General features: G+C 46.7%; 1 protein-coding gene across 1 annotated transcript in view; it reads right to left on the bottom strand.

Annotated features, from left to right (window-relative positions):
- RCOR1 (REST corepressor 1) overlaps positions 1–11920 on the bottom strand; it is an 89861-nt gene extending 77941 nt beyond the window's left edge. The window contains exons 1-2 of the mRNA XM_056345961.1: positions 11686–11920; positions 11534–11593 (exon numbers count right to left, since the gene is read on the bottom strand). Coding sequence (XP_056201936.1) covers positions 11534–11593; positions 11686–11872 — 247 coding nt within the window. The 5' untranslated portion in view covers positions 11873–11920. The remainder of the gene's footprint in view (positions 1–11533; positions 11594–11685) is intronic.
- Between the last annotated feature and the right edge of the window lie 10578 nt (positions 11921–22498).

Below are 22498 nucleotides of genomic sequence, written 5' to 3'. Positions count from 1 at the left end.
CAGCACAGGGATGTTGCTCTGTCACCAGCTGCACCAAAGCAAACCACAAGACCCCCCAACTCCAATCATCTTTGCTTCTGCTCCAATAGAAAAAGTCATTTTTCACCCAGATCTACAAATATGCCCCTAGACCCTTGCCAATTTTCAGACTGTTGGCAGGATACCTGGATTTATGCCTGCCCTGTTTGCACCACAAGGAAAGCATCTGACCTGCTCATGGAGGACAGCTGGCTGTTTCACCTGAAATTGCCTTAAGAAAAAAAAAAAACCCCACACAAAAAAACACACACACATCTCAGGCACTCACACTCCCAAGCAAATAATGGGAGGGGAACCATTTTAAGAACCAAATCAACAGGCCTAAAAACCCACCCAAAATACAGAAAGAGCTAGAACACAATGAAGCAGTTTCCCAGAGAGCAGACCCGCTTCTCAGAGCCAGTATGCACAGGAGGAAACAATTTGCCAAGCAACTCAGATCTTGGGCTGAGAGCCAGAGGACAGCTCTGAAAAATCTTCCCTCTGCCACCAAGTTCCCACCAGCAAGCCTCTCCCCCAAGTCATTCAATACTTGCATAAAGCCTAAAAGGAAGAGAGGTGATGAGAACTTCAGATGAGATCCAGCTGTACTGTCCCAGCTCCCCTCAGCATCACCCCACTCAGCACACCCAACAATGAGCCCAAGGCTGAGTCTACAGCAAAGCGAGAAAAAGCTTATCCTCACTGCATCAAAACTTGCTGCTTGCAGATTTCAGTCAGCCAGCAACCCCAAGGTTTGCTTTATTCACAAAACAGGTGAGGAGACCCCCCATCCCTCCTCAACAAATTCACAGGACAGGCTTCAAAGCTACTCACAGCAACTCAGCCTCAGTGCCCAGCAGGCAGGGGCCAGCTGAAAGCTCCAGCCAAACATTCAGCCTGTCCCCAGGGCAGCCCAGGCTGCAGAAGGGATGAACTCTCTCATCCTTCTCACACCTGTTTGCTACAGCAGTAACAGTTCAGGAAAAGAGTGATGCTACTGGCCAGAGACAGGTGCTCTGCCAGGCTAAAGTGGTGGGAAGCATTTGCTCCTGCAAGAGCAAGCGGCACCTTGAGGCTTCCACAGGAAAAGCTGAGGCAGAAACTCTTCAACAATGCATAAAAGCCTCGAGAAAGGAGGTTGAAAAGGCAAAATCATCACTGCTATTTAAATGCTTGAAAAACAGGCAGAGCAGACCCCACATCCAGAGAGGTATACAAGTTGTAAACTAGATTAAGGGGAAGAGTTCAGCTACATTTTCCCCTTTTTTTAGAGCAAAATCATAACAAAATAAAAATCATGACCACTTTCTTCCAGCCTGCAAGGGAACTTGGGAAAACAACTACAGAGCAGCTCAGGCACAGAGAAGAGGTCTCTCCTGGAGGAACAAAGTACAGGGAAAGAGGGCTGAGGAGCATAGAGGAGCACAGAAATCCAAGGAAGGCTGGGTTAGTAAGAGGGTGGACAGATAGGATCTAAAAGCTGTACACAAATTATAATGAAAGTGGGAGAACCACAAATAGCAACTTAGGAAACAACAAAAAAGGCTGAGGCATATTAAAAGGAAAGCAATCTTTTCTTGTAAGAGCTGACTACAAAAATATTTGGGGCAAACCAAGCAAAGCAGCTTCCCCCCCCCCCAAGAAGTGGGTAATTTCTGGAAGTACAAGCAAGGACAACTGTAGTTAGTTAGGGTGGTCAGAGGGGAAAGGGATAGCAGTGAGCCAAGGTGCAAAGAGAAAACAGTTGCTGTGGGAGGTTAAATTAGGTAAGAGTGTACTTTGCTAAGAAAGAAAAAGAGCAGGTGGTAATTGGGAGCATCTCTATAAATGGCCTTATTCCAACAGGAATGACAGTTACTGCACAGCAAATGTTTATAAAATAAAAAAGATCCATTTAAACCAGTGGCCAGAACATAACCAATTACTGCTGTGATACAGGAAGCCAGAAGCTGCAGAGACCAAGGCATGCTGGAGCTCAGCCCTCAAGAAGTACAGAGCCCATCGTTCCCTTAGAGACTGGGTCTCCAGTTCCCTTCATGCCCCTACAATTTGCCACACATCTTTTGTCAGGCATCGATGGCAAAAATAACAAGAGGGAACAGGCTGCTCTTATTTCTTGAACAAGAAGTACCAAAACATGATCTTGGGACAAAGCAACTTATCAACAAAAGATTGCCCTTGTTAAAAGGTCTATGCCAGCTCATCTAGCACATACCGTCATTTATGCTGTGTGCAAAAGCACTGTAAGTTTTGAAGGTGTTTAGCTTGCCTTAGTCATAATTTTAAGTTTTTACAGCCAGAGTTTAAAAGCGATCTTGTGATATTTTAAGCCTGTGACCTTTGTTTAGAGTGTCACTTTTAGCAGTATCTATTTTAACGCAGGCTACAACTTTTAGACTATACAAGCAGCACAACAGTTTTGCATTGGATGGCACATCGCTTCGCCTCACAGCACTTTGTTTTCAAGAAAAGGTTGTGTCAAAACCTACCTGCTGAAACTCCCACTCACCCAGCCACCACGTACTCACTCAGATGTACAAAAGGGGTTTTCCCCCCAAGTTGGCTGGTATCAGGGGACCCTTTGGGGGCTGGTTCCATTCTGCCAGCCTAAAGACAAAGACCCAGACTTTGGGGCAAGCCAAGTTGTCTTCCCCCATGAAAGAGGTAGAACATGAGAACAGGGTTGGTGTTTTGTTGTTGTTAAACCTACTTAATCTACACATTGCGCTGGGTCTGCCTAGCAACAAGTTGGGGTTTTAAACTTGTATCATCCTACTTGTGTTCCCATGGCTACTGTCATGAACAGTGCAGTGGCAGCTGCACAAGGGTCCCAGGAGGGACATCTTTAAGATTCCCAGACAGAAAACAATACCACAGAAGTACAAATGTTACACCTGGTACACCTGCCTGGCTTTACAGTTCTTGACTCCCCCCAAAAGCACCCAGAGCAGCCCCCTCCTAAGGAGGCACACTGGTACCTACAGGTCATTTACACTGTTCAACGCACACAAAAAAAAAAGCCCTTGGATTACAGACACGGCCCTTTTAGCTTCTCGCACAGCCGTTAGCAACCCAAACGCAAAACTGAACAACTCCAGCCAACAGCACCTGCCACATGGGGCAGCTAGCTCTCAGGAGGTGAAAAATCCTCCCCCTATCCCCATCCACACGTGGCCAAGACTCAAACCAATGTTACTGATGAGAACAGAGGGATGAGTTTAGACCCCCAAGGAAGGTGGGAAGTCACAGGGAAGAGAAAAAAACTCCATATTTCAATGCAAACTGCAAGTAAAGAGTTGCTTCAAAAGCAATGCTGTTTTGTAAACGAGACTTTCCCAGTCCTGCCACTTCAGTTCTTAAAGGGGAGTCCATTTCCTACTCAGGAAAGGTTTTTCTTAGCATCCCCAATCCCCCTTGTGGAAGTGGAATCTCTCTGTGCCTCCTCCATGGACCGGCTAAGAGCAGAGGGCAGGCATCGTGCCCCTGCGTACAAGCCTTGTTTATACATATGCCTTAGGGATTTCTGAACCCAGAAGCCAAAACTATGATTACACATTTGTTACACCAGGCTTTCATACTAGGGTTATAAAGTCTAGAAGAACACCAGTTCAAGGTCACATACACTAATAATTATTTTTAATACCCAACTTTCAAATCAAAGACTGTACGAACTAAACCCCAACCTGATAAGGCATCTAGCCATCTAAAAGTACACGCACATGCTATCATCACAGGTTATCACAGATACCTACAGACAGCAAAAATGAAAAGCTGCGATAGACAGCCATGTGGTTAGACTCCTCTAATTAGACAACTACACTACAAAAACAAGCCATTGACTTTCTCAGATTATTACCTGTGAAATCCATCCAGATGAAGAGCACAGAGATAAGGGAGGTGGTGAGGAAGATGAAATAACTTTAAGGACAAAAGCTCACTACCTTATCCTCCTGCCTATAATTAATAGGGCAGGGGAATAATATTTTTCTGGAGATATACGTAGTTATACAGAATACATGTAAGACTCTGCTGATGTGCCCTATAGGTACATACAAGATAGAAAGACAGGTTGAAGAGGGAAGCATAGAGTACAATTTCCTCCTGAGAGGGGATTTTTGCAATTTTATCACACGGCTGCAGCCTCCTCACCCCAGACGCAACATTTACCAATACTTCCTTTATGAAGTTCAAAGAGCAAACTGCTGCTTGGAGTTGAATTTTTGAAGATATTTGGAAAGGTAAGTTAAACTCACTTGTTTTGTCTCAATATTGTACAAATTTATTCAGTTTGACCTACAATACTTAAAGGCAGTCCCATCACAATCTGTTGCATTTCAAAACAGAAACAGGAGCACAAAAGCAGCCCAATTCTAGAATATGCTGGAGAAACTTTCACTGCCTTCACAAAGGCTGAGCACATCCTCTTGCACTTTCGAAAAGCACAAAGTCATCAAAACTTTCATATCAAACTATAAATTAAAAGCTTGTAAAGTTTAAAAAGCCATCTAATCTAACATACCTTACTTAAGCATTTAAGACCAAGTTTCATTTACAAATCAACTTCATGTGTTCAAGAGCTGAATTTCAAACTGTTGTTTCAAGTTTAAACACTTAAGAACGTGGGATTGCTCATCTTCTTATACTGTCAAGTCAAAGCCTCAAAAGACAAGGTCACCCAGTACATAAAGAGGTACAGACTTCCTAGGAAGACAGCAGGCTCTAACTACCCCAAAGTTTTCTTTTTTTAATTTGGTCTCTAGACTCAAATCAGCCACTAGTCACCATGTCTAAATATTACCTTACACTTGGAATGAGTAAGGCAAGCCTTGGCCACAACCACGAACTGTTGTATCCTAGGGAAGCGGGGACTAGCACAAACCACAATTTTCTGAGGAGCCAGTTACTTCAGATTTACCTGCCCGGCACATTAAAAAAAATCATATATTAAAGTTACAGCACAGTTAAAATACATACGTATGTCCAACAAAGCGCTGTCATTTACACTGCTCTGAAGGTATGTGACAGGACTGCAGCCCACTATAAGCCGCATTATACAGTGTGCCTTTATACAGTGTGCCTTGATCACAGAGGCAAAGATTTCCGAGCTAATTATAATGACTAATCACAGGGAGCTCTAAGCCTTCACTTGGCCAAGTCACAGACCTAACTAGGGCTGCAAACAAGAGTTTTTAAGAGCAACTCATTAAGCAGCAGGAACCAGCTATGAAGAACAAAGTAGTCACTCTACCTAGTATTAATTCCAGTCCAGCCATTAATACATTTGTCAGTACATGAGACAGCTATTACCTCCACATACAAACACTGCATGTGCCAGGCAGGGAAGGAAGCCACAGGCTTTGGCTGCACCGAGACTTGTTTGTTTACTACAGCATTAAGGTTTGAGAAGGATGTTCTTGGTACTATTTGAATAATGAGAAAGCTCCAAAGCCATGCCTTGGAATAACGTGGACCAGAAGCTCTGCTCACCACAGCAGCCTCTGCACCCCTTCACAGGACAAGTGAACAGACCAGGTGAAAGCTAACTACTGAGCCACGCAGGATTAAAAATGGTCTCCCTTGGGCAAACAGCCCAGAGGTAAGAAAGGTATGGCACCAAAGCAACAGCTGTTCTCTTGCTGAGGTGCCAGAGATACGGATAACAAAGTCTCCAACTTGGGCACTACTATTTTCTCCAGGGTGGATTTAAGAAACAGAGAATAAGCTAACCTGCCGGCATCCAGAAGTCAGCTTCATTCTTGTAATGTAGTAGTGGGACTGCACACTCTCCTGCCATAGTGACTAGACCAGCAGCATGTACCAGTCAAGGAACAAGACGAGACTGAGATTCACCACACACCAGCAGAGTTGCCAGCACAGTAAGGAGGTGGCAGCAGTCATCTCCCCCTTCTCCAGGGCTGCTGGGGACCAGGCCTGGCCTTAAGAACTCCCTTCAACTGTACCTAAATGCCTATGGGGTTGAGACAGCTGAAAAAACAAGGTTTGGGCAACAGCTTTTGGTGGAGCGCCTGTGGAGGACTTCCTCATCTGCTCTTAAGTATACCACATACAGAGAGGCTTGGACTTCTGGAAGAAGGAAGACAAGAAACATATAGCCCACAAGGGAATAAAGGGCTAAGCAGATCAACTAGGGGAAAACTCCTCTTCTCCCACCCAAAAGTTTAAGAGAAAACCCACAGTACCTTGATTTTCCACCACCTGAGGAAAAACTCATGTAGGGGACGATGCACATCTCCTCAGACAACAGTGAAAGGACACCTGGTTTATCAAGATACCAGGCAGTCTCTGTCAGCCCAAACACACTGGGCATTAGTATATTATGGTTTGGTATTTCTGATTAGATCAAACCTTCTCGTAACTCTCCCTTCTTTTCCAAAGAGACACTTGCACCAAGTTCCTTCCTGCCTGTAGTGTTTAAGGCAAAGTCATTTGAGAAGATGAGATAGCTTTCCAGGATACCAGTATTTCCATTTTCAGGAGCTTGGTTTTGACTTTTCCACTTGCTCAGATGGAGATCCCAAAGTCTCACCTGGAGAGCACAGTTTTCTCCCCACCCCCTTTCTGACAAGTCCATTCATCTAAATACCATTTTCTCTTACAGTCCTTGGGTATTCAGACTATTCACAAACTACTAGGACTGTTACGAGCAGGACTATCTGCAAGCAAAGAAACAGAACAAGCTGGCTGGGAGCTGCACTTACCAAGTGCAAGTCCTAAGGGGGCTTTTAACAACCTTTTGTTAAAGGGTTACAGTCCCCATCATGTAGACCAATAGGCGCTTCATAGTTGAAGATATAACCTAATGAAATCTGGCCTTTACAATCACCAAAGAAAGACAGCTGTTCTAGGGGAATCAGCCACTCAGTGGCTATTCCATTATTATACTTTCACCTTTAATCTTAAATAGACAGAGGATGGGTGCACTTTTTACAGAGTTGGATGGATTCACCAGCTTCCTCCCCTAGGGCACAGCCACACCACCACTTCGCCGTTAGGCATTTCAGATCAGAGACAGCCATGACTATACATATATTTTTTATATATATGTATTTTTACCCCTTCTTAGATACAACTACACTGACAGAGTTTCTGACTACACTGAAAAGGGTTGTTGGTTTCTTCCCATACTCCTCCCCCTTTGTTTTTTGTAACGGTGAAACAACACAGTCTTGGCCACTAAAGTGGTTCAGGGAATATCAAGTGTTTGTGCAGGAGCACACAAGAGTACAGCTAACTGTGGAGTAGCGAACAAGCTCCTCAAGGATTAGTTACACTCCAGCAGCAAGCACCTTCCAGTAGACTTTCCTGCACCTAGAAGTAGAAGCACTACAAAGTATTTCCTTCCACCATTTCTACTTCACAACAGTTACAATTGTTACAGTTCAACAACAAAATACTGGGAAGAGAGTAGCGTTGCTAACAAGGGATTGAAGCCTCCCAATTTACACACATCCCAAATTTGGATCTCTACAAGACACTATTGAGTCAAACCAGCTTTCGCTCGTTTCCACTGGAAATAGCTTCGGAAGATGCTTTCCAAAGATGACCAACACAATTGATGTTCAAAGGTACAAGATACGGCTTGTATTTTTACTGCCATTGCAGCTAATGAGGGAATCTAAAGCTGTAGTGCTACAAGAGAGGAAAAAAAAGCTCATCTGCCTTCACTACATGTCAAAATCCAGGAGACACCGTTCTCCGGAGGGAGTTATTTAACACTTCTCAAAATTACAGAAGCTTTCATCTTTACTTAAATTCACTGGCCGTGTTAAAGTACTCACTAATGTTTTCTTGCTCCTATTTTCAATGTTCCAATAGCGTAAATTAATAAACAAGTAAAATGGTCAAGCACAGTATCAGCGCTTTGCCATATGAAAGATTTTTATTTAGCTTTAGGATATGCAATGTTTCCTTCCACTGAGTTTTTTCATTAACAGGACATGTGAGTTTCATTTGTATGGATTAAAAGAACCATAATAGTTTTCCCTCTTCAAAACCCTCAACATCTCAGACCAAGAACTCGCAAGAAATGCTGACCTACCAATACCAGCCTTTAGTTTAACACACAGAATTTTCAGCTGGCAAATATTTGACTCTGAGCTCTAATAAGAGAAAAATAGGAGAGACAATAGCAATTTTTCACATCACATCTGTGAAATAAAGGCCAAACAGTGAAACACAGCTGAAGTGCAAGTTTTACTGATTCTAGTGAGCTCTGGCATGGGATTTTCAGCCCAAAAAAGTTTTGGCTTATTTAATAAACACACTGCCTCTGCAAAAGCCTTGCCTTTACTGTACAAATATTCTTATTATACAAATAATAGAGGTGTAAGTACTATACCAATAATATAAGTTTTTGAGAGGATAAAATAAGTGGGATCAATGCAGCAAAATCTTTCCCAAAGTAAGGGGAGACTGGGATAGGCAAGCAAGACAGGAACATTAACTTTGGCAAAGAACCTATAGGCTCTGCCAGCCCATGGAATAGGCCTTGCCACCATAGAGAGATTCACTAAAGGAACTGCAAGTAAGGACTACTTCCTACAGAGCTTTCCAGCCACAAGCATTTTTACAGTCCAAATCACATCATGCCCTTCCTCGGTCACCATCACAGCAAGTTTTAGCCACAAGGAGTATCAAAAACTTGCACCAAGGTATTTTAGTCCAGAATGAGAACTTGTTATTTTCTGGTTATAAGGATGAAGCAAAACCAAAGCACAACCTTTAACCATTTTCCTCACGCTCTATTCAAACAAGGGAGACACGAGCACTCTCTCACTCCCTATCCCCCTTCCATGCAAACAGAAAGGCGCTGAGGTCCCTTCCCTCCCTAAACCTATGAGATCTTGAGAAGACACTCTCTTCACTTTCAGGCCGTACCATATGGTACTTTTTTTGCTCTTCTCCGGCTATTTAATTCATGAAACCTAGAATAGCATCACACCACTGCCTTGCTCTACCTCTCCTTTGTCCCGTAGTCTCACAGAAAAGGATTTCAGAAAAGCTTTCCTGATTTTATTGCTCTTTGCTACAGACTGCATGTGGCTGAGAAGTGAAACAAAATGAAATGTTTTCTCTGCCCTATGCATAGGGACAGAAGAACACCCACACAAGAACGCTGATGTAAGAATCAGCAGTTACAGATATCTCCGCTAAACTCAAGGTATAACTGAACATTAAGCTAAAAAAAAAGAGGTAAGACATACAAGGCCTAGTCTGTGCCATTTTCCCCTTAGACACAGCTAGAGCAGCGTGAGCCCTTTACATTTTACCAGCCAGCTAATCTGAAGGTGAAAGCCTCTGCAACTCGACACCAAGCAACCTTCAAGCTTTAGGACCCTTTGGTCAACCATCCCTAAAATTTCTAGTGAGAAACAGACACAGCATCTGTGCGCTCTGATAACACTATTTCATCAATTCAACTTTGAAATTGTCCTGTCTCACTGGTAATATAACAGTTTCGGTCAAAAGGTCTTAGTGCAGGGTGTTAGGCTTATTTAGGGTTTTCTTTCTTAAAGAAGGGAACAAAAGAAGCATAACAAATAAACACAACATGGTTATTTAGCCTTTAGGACTGAGAAAAGATCACAAAATTCAGGAAACAACGTTGCATTGCAAAACCATTCCCGAGTAATTCCAGAGGCTAGGAAACCAACTCTTCAATACACAAGCAGACAAAGTTCACCTCAAACTTGTTAACTATAAAGTTTTTGTTTGGTTGGGGTTTTGTTTTTTTTTTTTTGGGGGGCGGGGGGAGGTGGGGAGAAAATAATAGATCAGTAAATGAGGATCCAATGCCCATTCAGGTCATCAGAAGACTGATCATATACTTCAAGTGAATTTATCAAAAGCTGTATTACACCGTGTACTCAAGGGCGCTTGCTGATGCCGTGTTAGGGTATATGTTACTCAGAAAAAAAATCTTCCCTACATCACATACTTCCCCCCACCCCTTCCATTCCACACAGTACAAAAAGCAATAACCTTTGTATAGGTCACTGTGCATCTATAAGTTAAAACCAGAACAATGTATAACTAAGCACATAATAGTGAGGAAGGGGCATATAGTATTTTTTCCCCTCCATCTATTATGTTAGAGAAATGAATTGCACAAAAGAGGTAATTCACAGGGGTGACCGAAAAGCCCAAGTATTGTTGTGATACCTGGCTAATAGCCAGTGTGATGCACATTGTGTTACAGAAATGTTGCATTTGACCTACAGATTGAAAAATAGTGTCAACTGCTGCCTAACTAACAGCTCTCCCCCTTGCCTTTTTCTTCTTCTCCACCTCCTCCCCTCACCCCCCTCCCTTCCTCCTGGTCAACCAAGAAATGGAGTTCCTATGTGCCAAGACCTTGTATCTTATTTTGTCACAAAATGAAGGGGGGGGGAGGAGTGGAGGAAAATGAATCCGTAAATACCTACAAGTAATAATGAACTTAAGGAAAAAAAAAATATCCTCTTCACCCTCGTGCTCGACACCTTAACAGTTAACAAACATATGTATTTAATAATTAAAAAAAAGCATCCAACACATTAGTGCACAGCCTGAAGATGATCCATGAGAAGCCTTTTTCCTAAATCCACACAATAGTAACTCTCAGGATGATTCAATAAGGAGACACTGTGGCTTTCCACACCATTCTTTTTGTTTTAAGGCAAGAGGTGCGGAGGATTCAATTAAGTTTGGGCTGGGCAAAGGGACAACTCCAAACGCTAGGCTCTCCAGACAAGAGGAGGGTTTTTGCTAGCTTCACCCTCCACTTACAAAGGAACAAAACAAAAAAAAATAGAAATGCTTAGATTTCAAACTAAGGAGGTCAACAGCCTGTCTTTCTATACACAGAGATACATCAGTACTAACGTGCTTCCAGCACCTGCCTTTCAGCACAGCCCCAATTCCTTTGTTTGCTCAAAATTTGCTTCCATACCACTTTAAATTAGCTTACAAAGAACCGCAGCAGAATAGCTGGAATGTGAAACATTTATTTTTTTTTTGAGGGGGGAAGTGAGTAGCTTCTTAGGAAGAGAGAAAATTAAAATACAGACCCAAGCCCCTTCTAAATACCTTCGAAAAAATTATATTTACAACTTGATATCTTCTAGTTCCACCGCTGCCACCAAGCCCACAGACAGACAAGTCCAGGAGGGGGGTAAAAAAAAGAAAGAAAGAAAAAAAAACCACCCAACTGCCATCTCCTGCCTCCTCTAGCCCTGCCAGCTTCCCTGTTCCTCCCTGCCTGCAAAGCGCCCTCTGGAAAGCATCGAGACTTCTTTTATCAGCCGGGGGGGGGGGGGGAAGAGGGGGTCCTTGCTCCCGCTCCGGGTGTTTGGGGCCGGAATTAGGGGGGATTATTTTCGGGCACACACCCACACCCACCCCCCATGAGCAGAGTATCCCCCCCGGCTCCGCTCATCGGTGGGAAGTCCAAAGGGGTGGGGGGGGGGAGATGTATTCGTGCCCCCTAAAAAAGAAATAAATAAAGACTTACCGGGGTCGAAATCGGGGACCACCGCCTGGTACTGCGGCCCGACCCTCATGCCGCCGCCAGCTGAGGGAGGCAGAGGGAGAAGCGTTACCCGCGTGGGCCCGCCCGGCCCCTGCCCCCCCAGCTCCCACACACGCCGCCCCCCCGCTCCTCACCGTGCTCCTCATCGCTGGAGGACCCCGAGCTACCCTCCTCCCAGGAGTTGCCGCTGCTGTTGCCGTTGGGGGCGGCGGATAAACTTTTGCTACCGCCGTTGTTGTTATTATTCGCGCCGGCGGCGTTGTGGTTCCTGCCCCGCCGTTTCCCCGAGACCTCCGGGCCCTTCTCGATCATGGCTGGCATTTAGGGGAGGAAGGGGGGGTGTGGAGAAGAAGGAAAGGAGGGGGGGGGGGGGGGGGGGGGGTCAGAGTTTAAAAACTGCGGGGGGGGGGGGCTGGGGGAGGCGCCGAGGGCGGGCGGGAGCCGGGGCGGGCCGGGCCGGTGCGCGGCGGCAGCGGCGCTGCTACATCCCCCACCACGATCGCCCCTAACTTTGAGGCTCATCCCAGCCCTGCGCTGGGACTCCGTTCAACCTGCGCTGCTGCCTGCGGTAGGCCCCACCTCCCCCAGCTCCTACCCCTCCGCATTGGCTAAACCTACATTTTGGGAGGCCAGGCCGCCTGCCCATTGGACGGCGTTTCCTGTCCATCGTGGCGGCCCGGCGCTTCCGTTTGCTGGGTTAGGTGGAGGCGTATCGCCGGGCCGTACGTGTGAGGGCTCCGCGATCTCTCCGCCCAGCGATACCTCTCCTCGGAGGGCTGCGCCGGGGCGGAGAGGGGGAGAGGCGGGTGCGCTCACCCCCGCCGGAGCGGCGCCCCCTGGCTCGGCCCGGCCCGCGGCGGGGGCGGCAGCGGGGTCCTCCGCCCCACTGTGAACTCAGCAACGGGAGGAGGGTGGCGAGGGACTACTTTTCCCCCCTCCTTCTCCCCCCGAGGCGGAAGGTTACGGCGTGGTTTGAATGGGATTCCATACAAAGCCCCCGTTGCCCGTGGGCCGTTGAGCTGGGCCGGGTCGGGGGTGGTTGGTGCTCGGTGTCTGTGCCCGGTTCAGTCGGAACGGCCGCCTGCAGCAGCGGCGCGGAGGGGAAGAGTCTCTCCCGGGGGTGGAGGGGGACGGGGACACGGACACAGATACACGCAGCGAACAGGGGTGGCCTGAGGTAGAGCGGGGTCGGCCCGGCCGGAAGCGGCGCTGCGGGTATGGGACGGTGTCGGGGCCGGGGGACTCCCCCTCTGGGGGAGCGGAGCCCTGAAGGGACGAGGGCAGCCAGCCGGGGAGCAGCCCCCCCGCACCCCGGAGCAGGATCAGGCCCATCAGCAGGGTGCTGCCGGCTTTCCCCCAGCGGCGGAGCCGCCCGCCGGGGCGTCTCGTCACCGTCACAGGGCGCCACTGCTGCCCCGGCCGCGGCGGTGGACGCCAGGGGTCCGCTCCGTAACTCCCGAGCGCCCCGCCGCTCCCCGGGGCTCTTCTGCCGAGCCGAGATCCGCTGCTGGGGCCCGGCGTGCGCGGCGCCCCCGAGCTTCCCGGCTCACGCCTCGCCAGCCGGGCGCCTGGCCGCCCTGCCACCTCGGCGGCGGGGGGCTCGGGCCGCGGGGAGCCCCCTCAGCCTGCGCAGCCCGGCGGGGCACGGGACCCCTCCCCGCATGGCGCCGTCCGACGGCCGGGCTGTGGCGGCGGGGGCGGGGGCGGCATCGCCCCGCGCCTCGGTGCCTTCCCCGGGCCGCCCCCCGCAGCGCTCCCAGAAACGGGGACGGAGCCGGGGCGGGGGGCGAGGGAAGGAAACAAAAGGGGAAGCGAGACCACTTTTCCTTTCGTCGTCACACGAGGCTCCGGTCGGCAACCCCTGTGTGCTTTGGGGCGAAAACGGGGGCGGGGGGGGTGTCCTGAGCCGGCCTGACAGAAACGGGCAACAAAAGTGTACGAACTGCTCGCTTTTATTCGCCACTCGGGCTGTACGGCAGGGTGAGGGCAAACAATGCACAGCCATGGCAAGCAGCTCGTGGGGTGTGTCTTCCATTTTCATTCAAATGAACTTCTGTAGCAAGTTTTTCTTTTTTATTGGCCCGTGCAATTAAAAGTGCAATTTGACTAGCAGCGGTTATCTCATATCAGACGAACTGTCCCCGGCCACTCCCCTCCTCCCTCTGCCATTTTAATCCAGGAGAATTTGCACAGGGGGAGGGGGAAGAGCTGCCGAGGGAGACGCTGCGGGCTCTGGCGCTGGCCTCACCGCTCCCTCTCTATATTGTACTTTTAAGATTATCAAGATTATTCCACTTTTAGGTGGTAGTTTGGAAAGGCTCCTCCTTAATTTTCGTGCACCATTTACCCCGTTAAATTAGGGGAAGAAATACCTTTCTGAAATTTCTTTCAGTATACTGACCTCTTTGCAATTTTTACTTTCTCCTCTGTACTGCATATATGTGTTGTGTTTATGTACTGACAGATGCATAAGCAGTTTTCTTCATGTGCACCTGCATGTACCTGTGAATATTTACTTGCCACAGTTATTTATTTAAAGTACCAAATAAATAAAAAAAAAAAAAGGTTTATTTACACTATATAAAAATAACTTCTTCTAGCTCACAAAATACGTGTTATGACAGTGACTTTTGATCCCGTGCTCTTTAAAAATATTAGTTCTAAAAAAATATTAGTTCTAAATCAGGGGAATAAGTAGCAATGCTTTTAAACCCCGGTACTGTACTGACAGCCACAAGTATTTCCCAGCAAGAAGTGTATTGGTTCTTCAGCATAAAACAAACACATTTTCATGATAGACAGGAATGCAAATGTGGCAGGGTGCTCTTTACCAAACTTCACTATACTCCAATATTTCTACTCCAGAAATGCAAGGGCAGGAAGGAAACAGCCAATTTTTCATTTAGAAATGAACTTGAGTGAAATTCAAAAGGTTTTACCGTCTGCTTTGCAGGTCCCAGACCTGTGGGGGCAAGGGGGTGATGACATGGGACAAACTCTCACCCAAGGGTAAGGCTGATGCACACCTGAGTATCCAACTTGAACCTGAGACCACGGATGTGCTTACACTGAGACACGTGTACGGCTTTGCAAACTGGGGCCTAATTCTGGTCCTCTTTCACTTCCACTCCTCCCTCCTCCTCTCTTCATAGCCATTACCCAGGCCCAGGTTTTAATCCCGGGGCCTAAGTCAATCATCTAAAATATTTATAACGCGATTTCACGCTTTTAAACTTGAAAATGACATTTACTGCCGACACTTCACAACTGTTGGCCTTTCCTAAAGCTGTGGCCCCAGCCCTGCCCTCCCAGGAGCAGGGGTGAGGAGGGGGCTGGAGGCACCTAAGAGGATGGCATCCCCTTGCCACCCCACCTTTGCTTGGCAGCGTCACCACAGAACACCCGTGGGACAGTGAGCCACGTGTGGCCGCTCCCGTCCGCTCACCTGGCTGCTCCTTTTCCCCGACAGAAGATGGGGAGATGCTCAGGAACAGGAGCAGATCGGTCCCTTCTCCCCTGGGTGCCGAGAGGTGCATGCGTGTGCGCTGGTCATGCGTGCGTGTCCCCAGAGCAGGAAGTCTCGGGGCTGTCACTGTCACAGCCAGTTTGCACCTGTCACAGCTGTTGTCCCAGGCTAACAACGCCCCTTTCACCCCCAGCACGGCTGTTTCTTTTCAGGATTTCCCTGCAGAAACTCATGAGGCTGGACTGTGTAACACTTTGACACCGATGGAGCTTTTTGTTTCTAACCACTGAGAAAAGGTTTTGTGTTTGTTTTTCCTTCCTTAACAGTGGCGTTTGGTTTCTTTCCACTTAGGCTAAAAGCCTGAAGTTTTGAAAGTGTCCCGACACAGCACTACAGATTTTGGAGGAAACTTGGAAAAATTCTTTTCTGGCCGTAAAGAAAACTCTTGGCAGAGTGTAGGCGAGTGTGTACACAGAGATCATACACAAAATACAGAATTGTGTTTTCTTTTTCGGCAGCAACAGTGAATGCACTTTTTGCAGCCTCTGACTACGGCAAATGCCAAGAGAGCAACAAATTCTACTCCTCCGGCTCATGCCACTCACCCTGGAGAAACCCAATGTTAAAATTTCATTATTTTTAAGGTGGGACAGATGAAGGGGAAAGCCCATGAACACTAAGACTCTGCTGGGTACAGGCTCTTGTTTACCTGGATCAATACTTCATTTAGACACATTAAGCTGTGATCCTACACGTGACTGCGCACACCTGTATGTCCTGCCCAGGCCCATCAAGCCGTGTGTAGCATCAGGAGGAGCTTCATAGACAATCTGTAGCTGACTGAGTCACATAAAGCAAGGATGGGTAGGGCCCCTGAGCTTGACTGCAACCTCTGGACAACCTCTGGACATTACTGTAGATGTAATAGTTAACCTGTTCAGCTGTTTAGACATGAGAGCAAAAGCGGGGGGAGGGAAGTCTTTTCCTTATGAAGGTGGTGTCACTGTTGTGTGTTCGCTGTAGCCTAACAGGTTGGACCGGGCAAGATTGTCTTTTTAAATAATTTCTTGAAATTTTGTGATCCTTGTCAAGGGAAAAGCAACTTTTTTACAACTTTTACATGAAAACTTTCTGTTGTCATTAACCCTGTTAGTCCCACAAGTAAAATACAGATGAAATAGAAATGCAGCTGGGACGCCCAACAACTGAGCAGCCTTCATTCCCTGGACAAAAAGCAAAGCATCTTCTGCCTCTTTCTTGGTCTCCTTCCTGCCCAGGTGAGCATTTTGTGCCTTTCACCAGGGCAGTAATGCTTGCCACACATCCCTGGGGCTGCCAGTTCTTGCAACAAAGGGTTACAAGAGCTAACACCCCTTCCATATGCCAGAGTTGTAAAAAGCAGCTCTCACCCCCTGTGTATTGTATTTTACTTGAAATCAGACACACTGGAAATGCTTACCCCAGTGAGAATGTGCCTGTGTGTTTACATGAGTGTATATATATATATGTATGTATGTATATGCACACACATATATTTGGTTACGAGTAGTAGAAGGGACAATTAATAATGCTCTAGACTGATTGTTCTTAATACTGAAAGGCTATTAATCAGGAAAATGTTACCCTTTGAACAAAATGTTTATACAGTCAACACTATGGGTGTGGTTTTTTTCCCTGGTGCTAAGCTGCCTGCTAAAGCAGAGCAGAAATCGGGTTTATAATCTCTTCCATTAGAACTTTGTGCTCCAAGTTTGACAAAATTTTGGCAGGAGTTTGGAAGGAGTTGATGCCTGGCTGTCTTTGGTTTCAAGGGGACTTAGGTGTTCAAACCTCAAGTCTCTGGAAGCATTTGGATACCTAGAAGACGTAAACAGACATCATATGCAAATTTCAAAAACACCCCCTTCTGCTGAAAAAGTCCTAAGGGGCATCTAATTTCATTTTAATGTAACTGAAAGACTTTAAAAATCTGTCCCTAACTCTTCTGCGCTCCTTTGGAAACTTGTCCTTGGAGCCTTTCAACCTGAAAGCTGCTTTTAGAGAAGGAATAATATGGCAAATTTTAGTCCAAACTTTTATTTCCCACTGGAGAGAATGGCTCATATCCTGTAGTGAGTGGGAGGCCAGCGGAAAAAATATGGGGAGGACAGTGGTGGGAGTGAGAGGGTGCAGGGAAGCAGCTGGGGCTGGACCAGCGGCTAGAGGCAGGAGAAGGGCTGCTGGCAGCTCTGGGGTGAGCCTGGCAGGACCAGGGGAGCCACAGCAGCAGAGGAAACCCAACCTTGCCCTGGAGCAGGGCTCCTGGCTGGCCCAGAGAGGCACTAAGAGCTGGCCCTGGGGGGAAGGAGAGGGTGGGAGTGAAACCCTGCACAGGCAGAGGCTGGCGATGCCAGGGAGAGCATCGGGACAAATAGACAATGTCTTAGCGCAGGCAGAGCTGCAGAGAACACCCTGTCTATCCCAGCAAAGTGCAAACGCAGACCCCAGTGGGTTTATTTCAGCATCCATGCCAGGAGCTATTTCACAGCTCGTGAAGCTGAAGGGGACAGGAGTCACCCATCTGCACACACCACTGTGAGCAGTATGAGGTGGGTCAGGCACCTTTTCCTTCCTGGGGATGAGGAAGAGGCACGCAGCAAAATCAGAGTAGAAAGCCTCGGATAACCGATGGGTTTGCTCCACTCAGTTCTGTGTTTAAGTAGAAAATCTCCATATCAGAAAAGAAACACAAAGTGCAGAGATTCATCGCTCCTCAAAAAAACAGATGGGTTAAAAAGATTGCCATTTTGGGGAGCCACTTCATTGTAGGGATGATTGCAGCTAGCACAGCACTTACCTGGGAAGATAACGATTCTCTTTTTATAAACTTGTTTTGTTTCACTTCTCTCCACCATCAGCACACAATGCTAAAGTCTGTGAGGAGAGCTGGAGACGCAGCAGACACCTGCCATTGTTTTCAGGGCAACTGGGAGTCCAAAAACTTAATTTTTCTCACAGGAGATTTTTGAACAAGAAATACATACAATCCCTTTGGGGTTTGTCACAAAACCTAATGGGACAAAGATTGGATGCTGTACATTAAGAGATGCAGGGGGTTAACAGTAGATATTAGTTTGAAGAGCTCTGCAAGGCATACAACCCCTCGCACTTCAGCGTTTAAATCAATCTCTTATTTTTTGAGTGAGGGAAGAAGCTTTCCCCTACTCACGCAGCACTGTGTCATTACCTTTGAAGGATGCTGCTAGCAGCAAGACTAACAGACTATGAGAAGCATCAGCTAGATCCAGCAGGACAACTCCTCCATTCGAGACCCTCCGCAGCTTTCCAGTGGCCCGTGTTGCTGCAGTCCACTGGTGGGAGCAGAAAAGGCAGCCCAGAGGGAGGTGTCCCACCTTTGCAATGTGGCAGACAGCCCCCTGCCTGCACCCTCCCATGGAGGCATGCTGGTGTCCCAGCCCCCAACAGAAACCCTGCAGCAAAGTCCCTCACCCAGGTGGTCTCCTGCCTCCCTGGGGGTCCTCTTCACTTGCCTTGATGCTACTGTGGTAATCCCAGCAATGGGGCAGAGACATCCAGCTGAGAGGCAGCTGCTTGCTCCTGAAATCCCACCAAAAATTCCCCCATCTGATTTTCTGCTGACACAGCCCCCTTTACTCCACCATGCAGCCCAGTCTCATCCCATGACACAGGATGATCTCAGGGAACTTCAGCCAGAGGTATCCTACAGGGCCTCTGACCACTGGCATTCTCACAGGAAAGGGAACTGTTAGAAAATCATCTGAAATTTCCCTCAAAACACGTAGTTGTAGATCCAAGCAAACTTTTGTATCAGAGTAAAAATGCATATCTTGGTATGTCCATACACACATGTGGGAGTGGAGAAAATCAGCTCACTCGCATCCTTCTGACGTACATGGGGATCGCTCTGCTGAAATCCCTGGAAATTCCCTTTGTTGCAAAACCAGTACAAGAAGGCTCAGGCCCAGTGTTTCCATGAACACACCTCTAAGCCGTAGCACAGCTCATCAGGACTTTAGTGCCAACCTTTAATTGGCATTCCAAATATAATCTGGAAATCTCAGATGCTAGCAATCTCAGGGGGTGGAGAGAGAGATCAAAGTTAGTTCCTCATTGCTATCTGTCTAAAGAAAAACTGCAACACATGAAAACCCAGGGAAAAAAGAAAAAAATCAATGAAACCTCAGTTTGGCATCAAGTGAAGGACTAATCACCAACTAAAAGAAACAATTTTAGAAAATGTCGTGACCTAGTACCTCTTAAAATCACAACTTAAAAAAAGCTACATCCCTATCTACCCTTTACTAAACTCCAAAAGTACCAAATACAGATTCATTCCCACCATTGGGATTCAGCTGAGGACACCAGGAACCCTGCACCAAACTCTCTGTCATTAGACCAAATCTTTATGCTGTGGTGGTCTTCCTCTTCTCGCTTACATCAGTGGAAATCTAGAGTTTATACTGAGCCAGACCTGCTCAGAGGCACTGGAAGACTCTGGATTAATATCAAGCACGGGCATCTGCCTCCTGCAGTTTCTGTGCCTGTGGTATCAATAGTGATTTTGAAAATTATTATTTCTGTATGGGCTATAATGACTTAGAAGGAACAGTTACAGCCTGTTGTGCAAATGTGAACAATACTCGCTTTTTTAAAACGTGGATTTTTCATACGACAGGAACTAATAGCCCTTTTAGAGCAGTTATGGTCTATCTTGTCAATTTGGTTTCTATTCATGCACGCTAAGTGAATTTTTATAGCTGAACTAGGAGTCCTTAAAAATGGGCCTTATACTGGAAATGCAGATGTGACTTACTGTGAGTTGTGCTAGGAGAGCATCCCTGCCCCTGGGGAGCCAGAGCCAGTAAATCAGAATTCCCTTTCTCCGTGCACATAACATGACTTGCAGGCACTCTTTCATCTGCACTGAGAGGCAGAAAGGAGGGGCAGAATTAGCCCCTCATTACAATAATGTTTCTCACACTTTCCCCAGCTACTCTCTGCAGGCATTAGTACAGGGGCCCCGGCTGCCAGAAATGCTGAACACCTACATCTCCAGTTAAAAGAAATCAGAGCCAGGTGCTCAGCAGCTCTGAAAATCAGACCCACAGAGCTTTAAACAAAGGCTTTTATACTATTAAAAAAAAGAAGAAGAAAAAAAAAACCAGACAGACTCACCTGAACTTCACTTTTTACTGTGAGAGCTTTGTTGTGAAAGAAAATGGTGCATTTTCTGATTTCTCTTATGGTCTCCCCACTATAAACTGTACTGCATACATACTCACATCAATACATTTACCTGCCTGCTTCACAGCTGGAAAGAAAATGAAGCCATCTCAATCTTCTTCACATTCAGCAGTAGAGAAAACTGACTTTTTTCCCCACTCAATGCCAATTAAAATGTGCAATGTGGATAACCTGATCTCCACTAAATATTCCGGTCACCTCCATTGTACAGAGTGGATACACTTCCATACTCGGTGGTAACCTGAACCTTTTCTAAGACTGGAAAAAAACCAAAAGAATAGAGGCTATACAATCTTATTACTTATTTATTTAAAATGTTCTAGCCATGCCTCCCTTCAAGCCCTCTTGGCTCCTTACCCAAAACCTGTGTAATGAGCAACATCACAGGACCTAAGCATCAGCAGGCACGACAGCTCCACTAAAATGAATGCATTTATACTGATTTCTGGCAGCTAAGGAGTCGCCACAGCACATACAGGGAATACCTACCCCTCCAGAAAAAAAGACACGCCTCTGACAATGTCTTCCCAAGGTATTTCTCATAGGTCCCATGCTGTAGTGGAGTAGGAGCCATCCCTTCCCCAGCTTTTCCTTCTGTCTCCATTGCTGCACCGAGTACCTAACTACCTTGTCTTCATCACAGAGGCTCTCGTTTGAGAAGGCATGAAGCCAAACCTGGCACCAACCGATAGATATGTACAAAGGAAAGTCTTGACGGCATCTGTGAACAGAGTTTAAGAGAAAGGAACAAAATAATACCACATATGTTAACAGATTGAAATGGTAGCTATGGTGACCACAGACAGACAAAGAACAAACCATTTTGACTGAATTCAGCCAATTCTTTCTGACAACAAACTGCAAGTATAAAGCAAACTTTTGAAAATCCCTAATGAAATCATTGTAATGAATCCATTTGGCTGTGTTTGGCTTGTTTGCTTTTTAAATTTCAGTTGCAGCTATTACATTAAACCTATTAATCATTGAGGTAGTCGAATACTTTCCACTAACTAAAAATGAGGATTTTCTCACAGTAAAAACAAATAAATTATTTTTTGCATTTTTTAAAAAAAAGAAAACACCACCAAAAAGCAAGGAATAGTTATCGTAAAATGACAGGCATTCATAGTTCAGAGTATTTTCTTGTGCATGAGAAAGTGTCTGGGTTTTGTACAATAAAGGCTTGTTTATAAAAGTTGGATTATTTTCCCTACCCTGATATGCATTGTAACTATGAAAAATTACCATCCTGTTTATTGTGTATTACAATGTCAGACGTCTCAGAGCCTCTTTCCTCCAGTGTGCCAGCCATTTTTTTCAGCTGCACAGAGGAGCTGGCGCTCAGCACCCTCCCATCGAGGGATGGCTGGTTGTGCCTGGGGGAACTGCGAGGAGGACAACGTGGGAGGGACAGAGCTGTGCTACCGAGGGACAGAAAAGCTGCCTACTGAGCACCAGCACTGGAAAGATGCAGGCAGATGATGGGGAGGATTATCCAGTGCCAGCACAGCATAAGGCTGCTCAAAGTAATGCGCAGCTGCTTGCTTGCTTGCAAACTCCCACCCCAAGAGGCTTGAAGGGGCTGGAGGAGGCTGCACAGTGAATGTCACGGTGGAAACTCCGACATGTTGCCTGCTGTGGAGCATCCCAGGCACACCCCGACAGAGACCCTGGCTGCTTGTGACCACTCGAATTTAGCCTGGAGACCGCTTCAGTGCACCCAAACGGAATGATGCTGGCCCCCCCACCCCCTCTCTCCACCCAGCCACGCTCACTGGATATAGTTCCAATGCACAACATAAAATCTTACTTCTAACCTGTAGAAAAGCTGCTGTCATTTCCCTGAATGAGTGCTTAATATTTAACTTGATGTGTTCAGTACCTGCTGCAGACTGTAAAATTCATAACAATATAGATTTTCAGTGTAGCTGTGCTTTTGATGCTCCAGGAACAGTAACTTCAGATTTCAGTGGTGCACACACACTCTCAGCTCTACACTCACATTTTCATCTGCTGAAGTTCATTGTTCTTTAAAGAACAAAACAAACCGAGGCAAGCAGCAAACTAGCACAGAAGTGCCCACCATTCAAACGCTGCTCTCTGTATTTGCCTGCTGACCGAGGCTCTGGCTTAGCTTCTGTAAATCGAATTAAGCTCCCGGCCACCACTGCCTGCGTGACGAGGGGCACTTTGCCGGCTGGCTCTGTTCTGCTGAG

Source organism: Falco biarmicus, chromosome 7 (assembly GCF_023638135.1).
Source record: "Falco biarmicus isolate bFalBia1 chromosome 7, bFalBia1.pri, whole genome shotgun sequence".
Lineage (NCBI taxonomy): Eukaryota > Metazoa > Chordata > Aves > Falconiformes > Falconidae > Falco > Falco biarmicus.
Note: the sequence above shows the minus strand (reverse complement) of the source record. Positions and strands in the feature narration are given on the sequence as shown.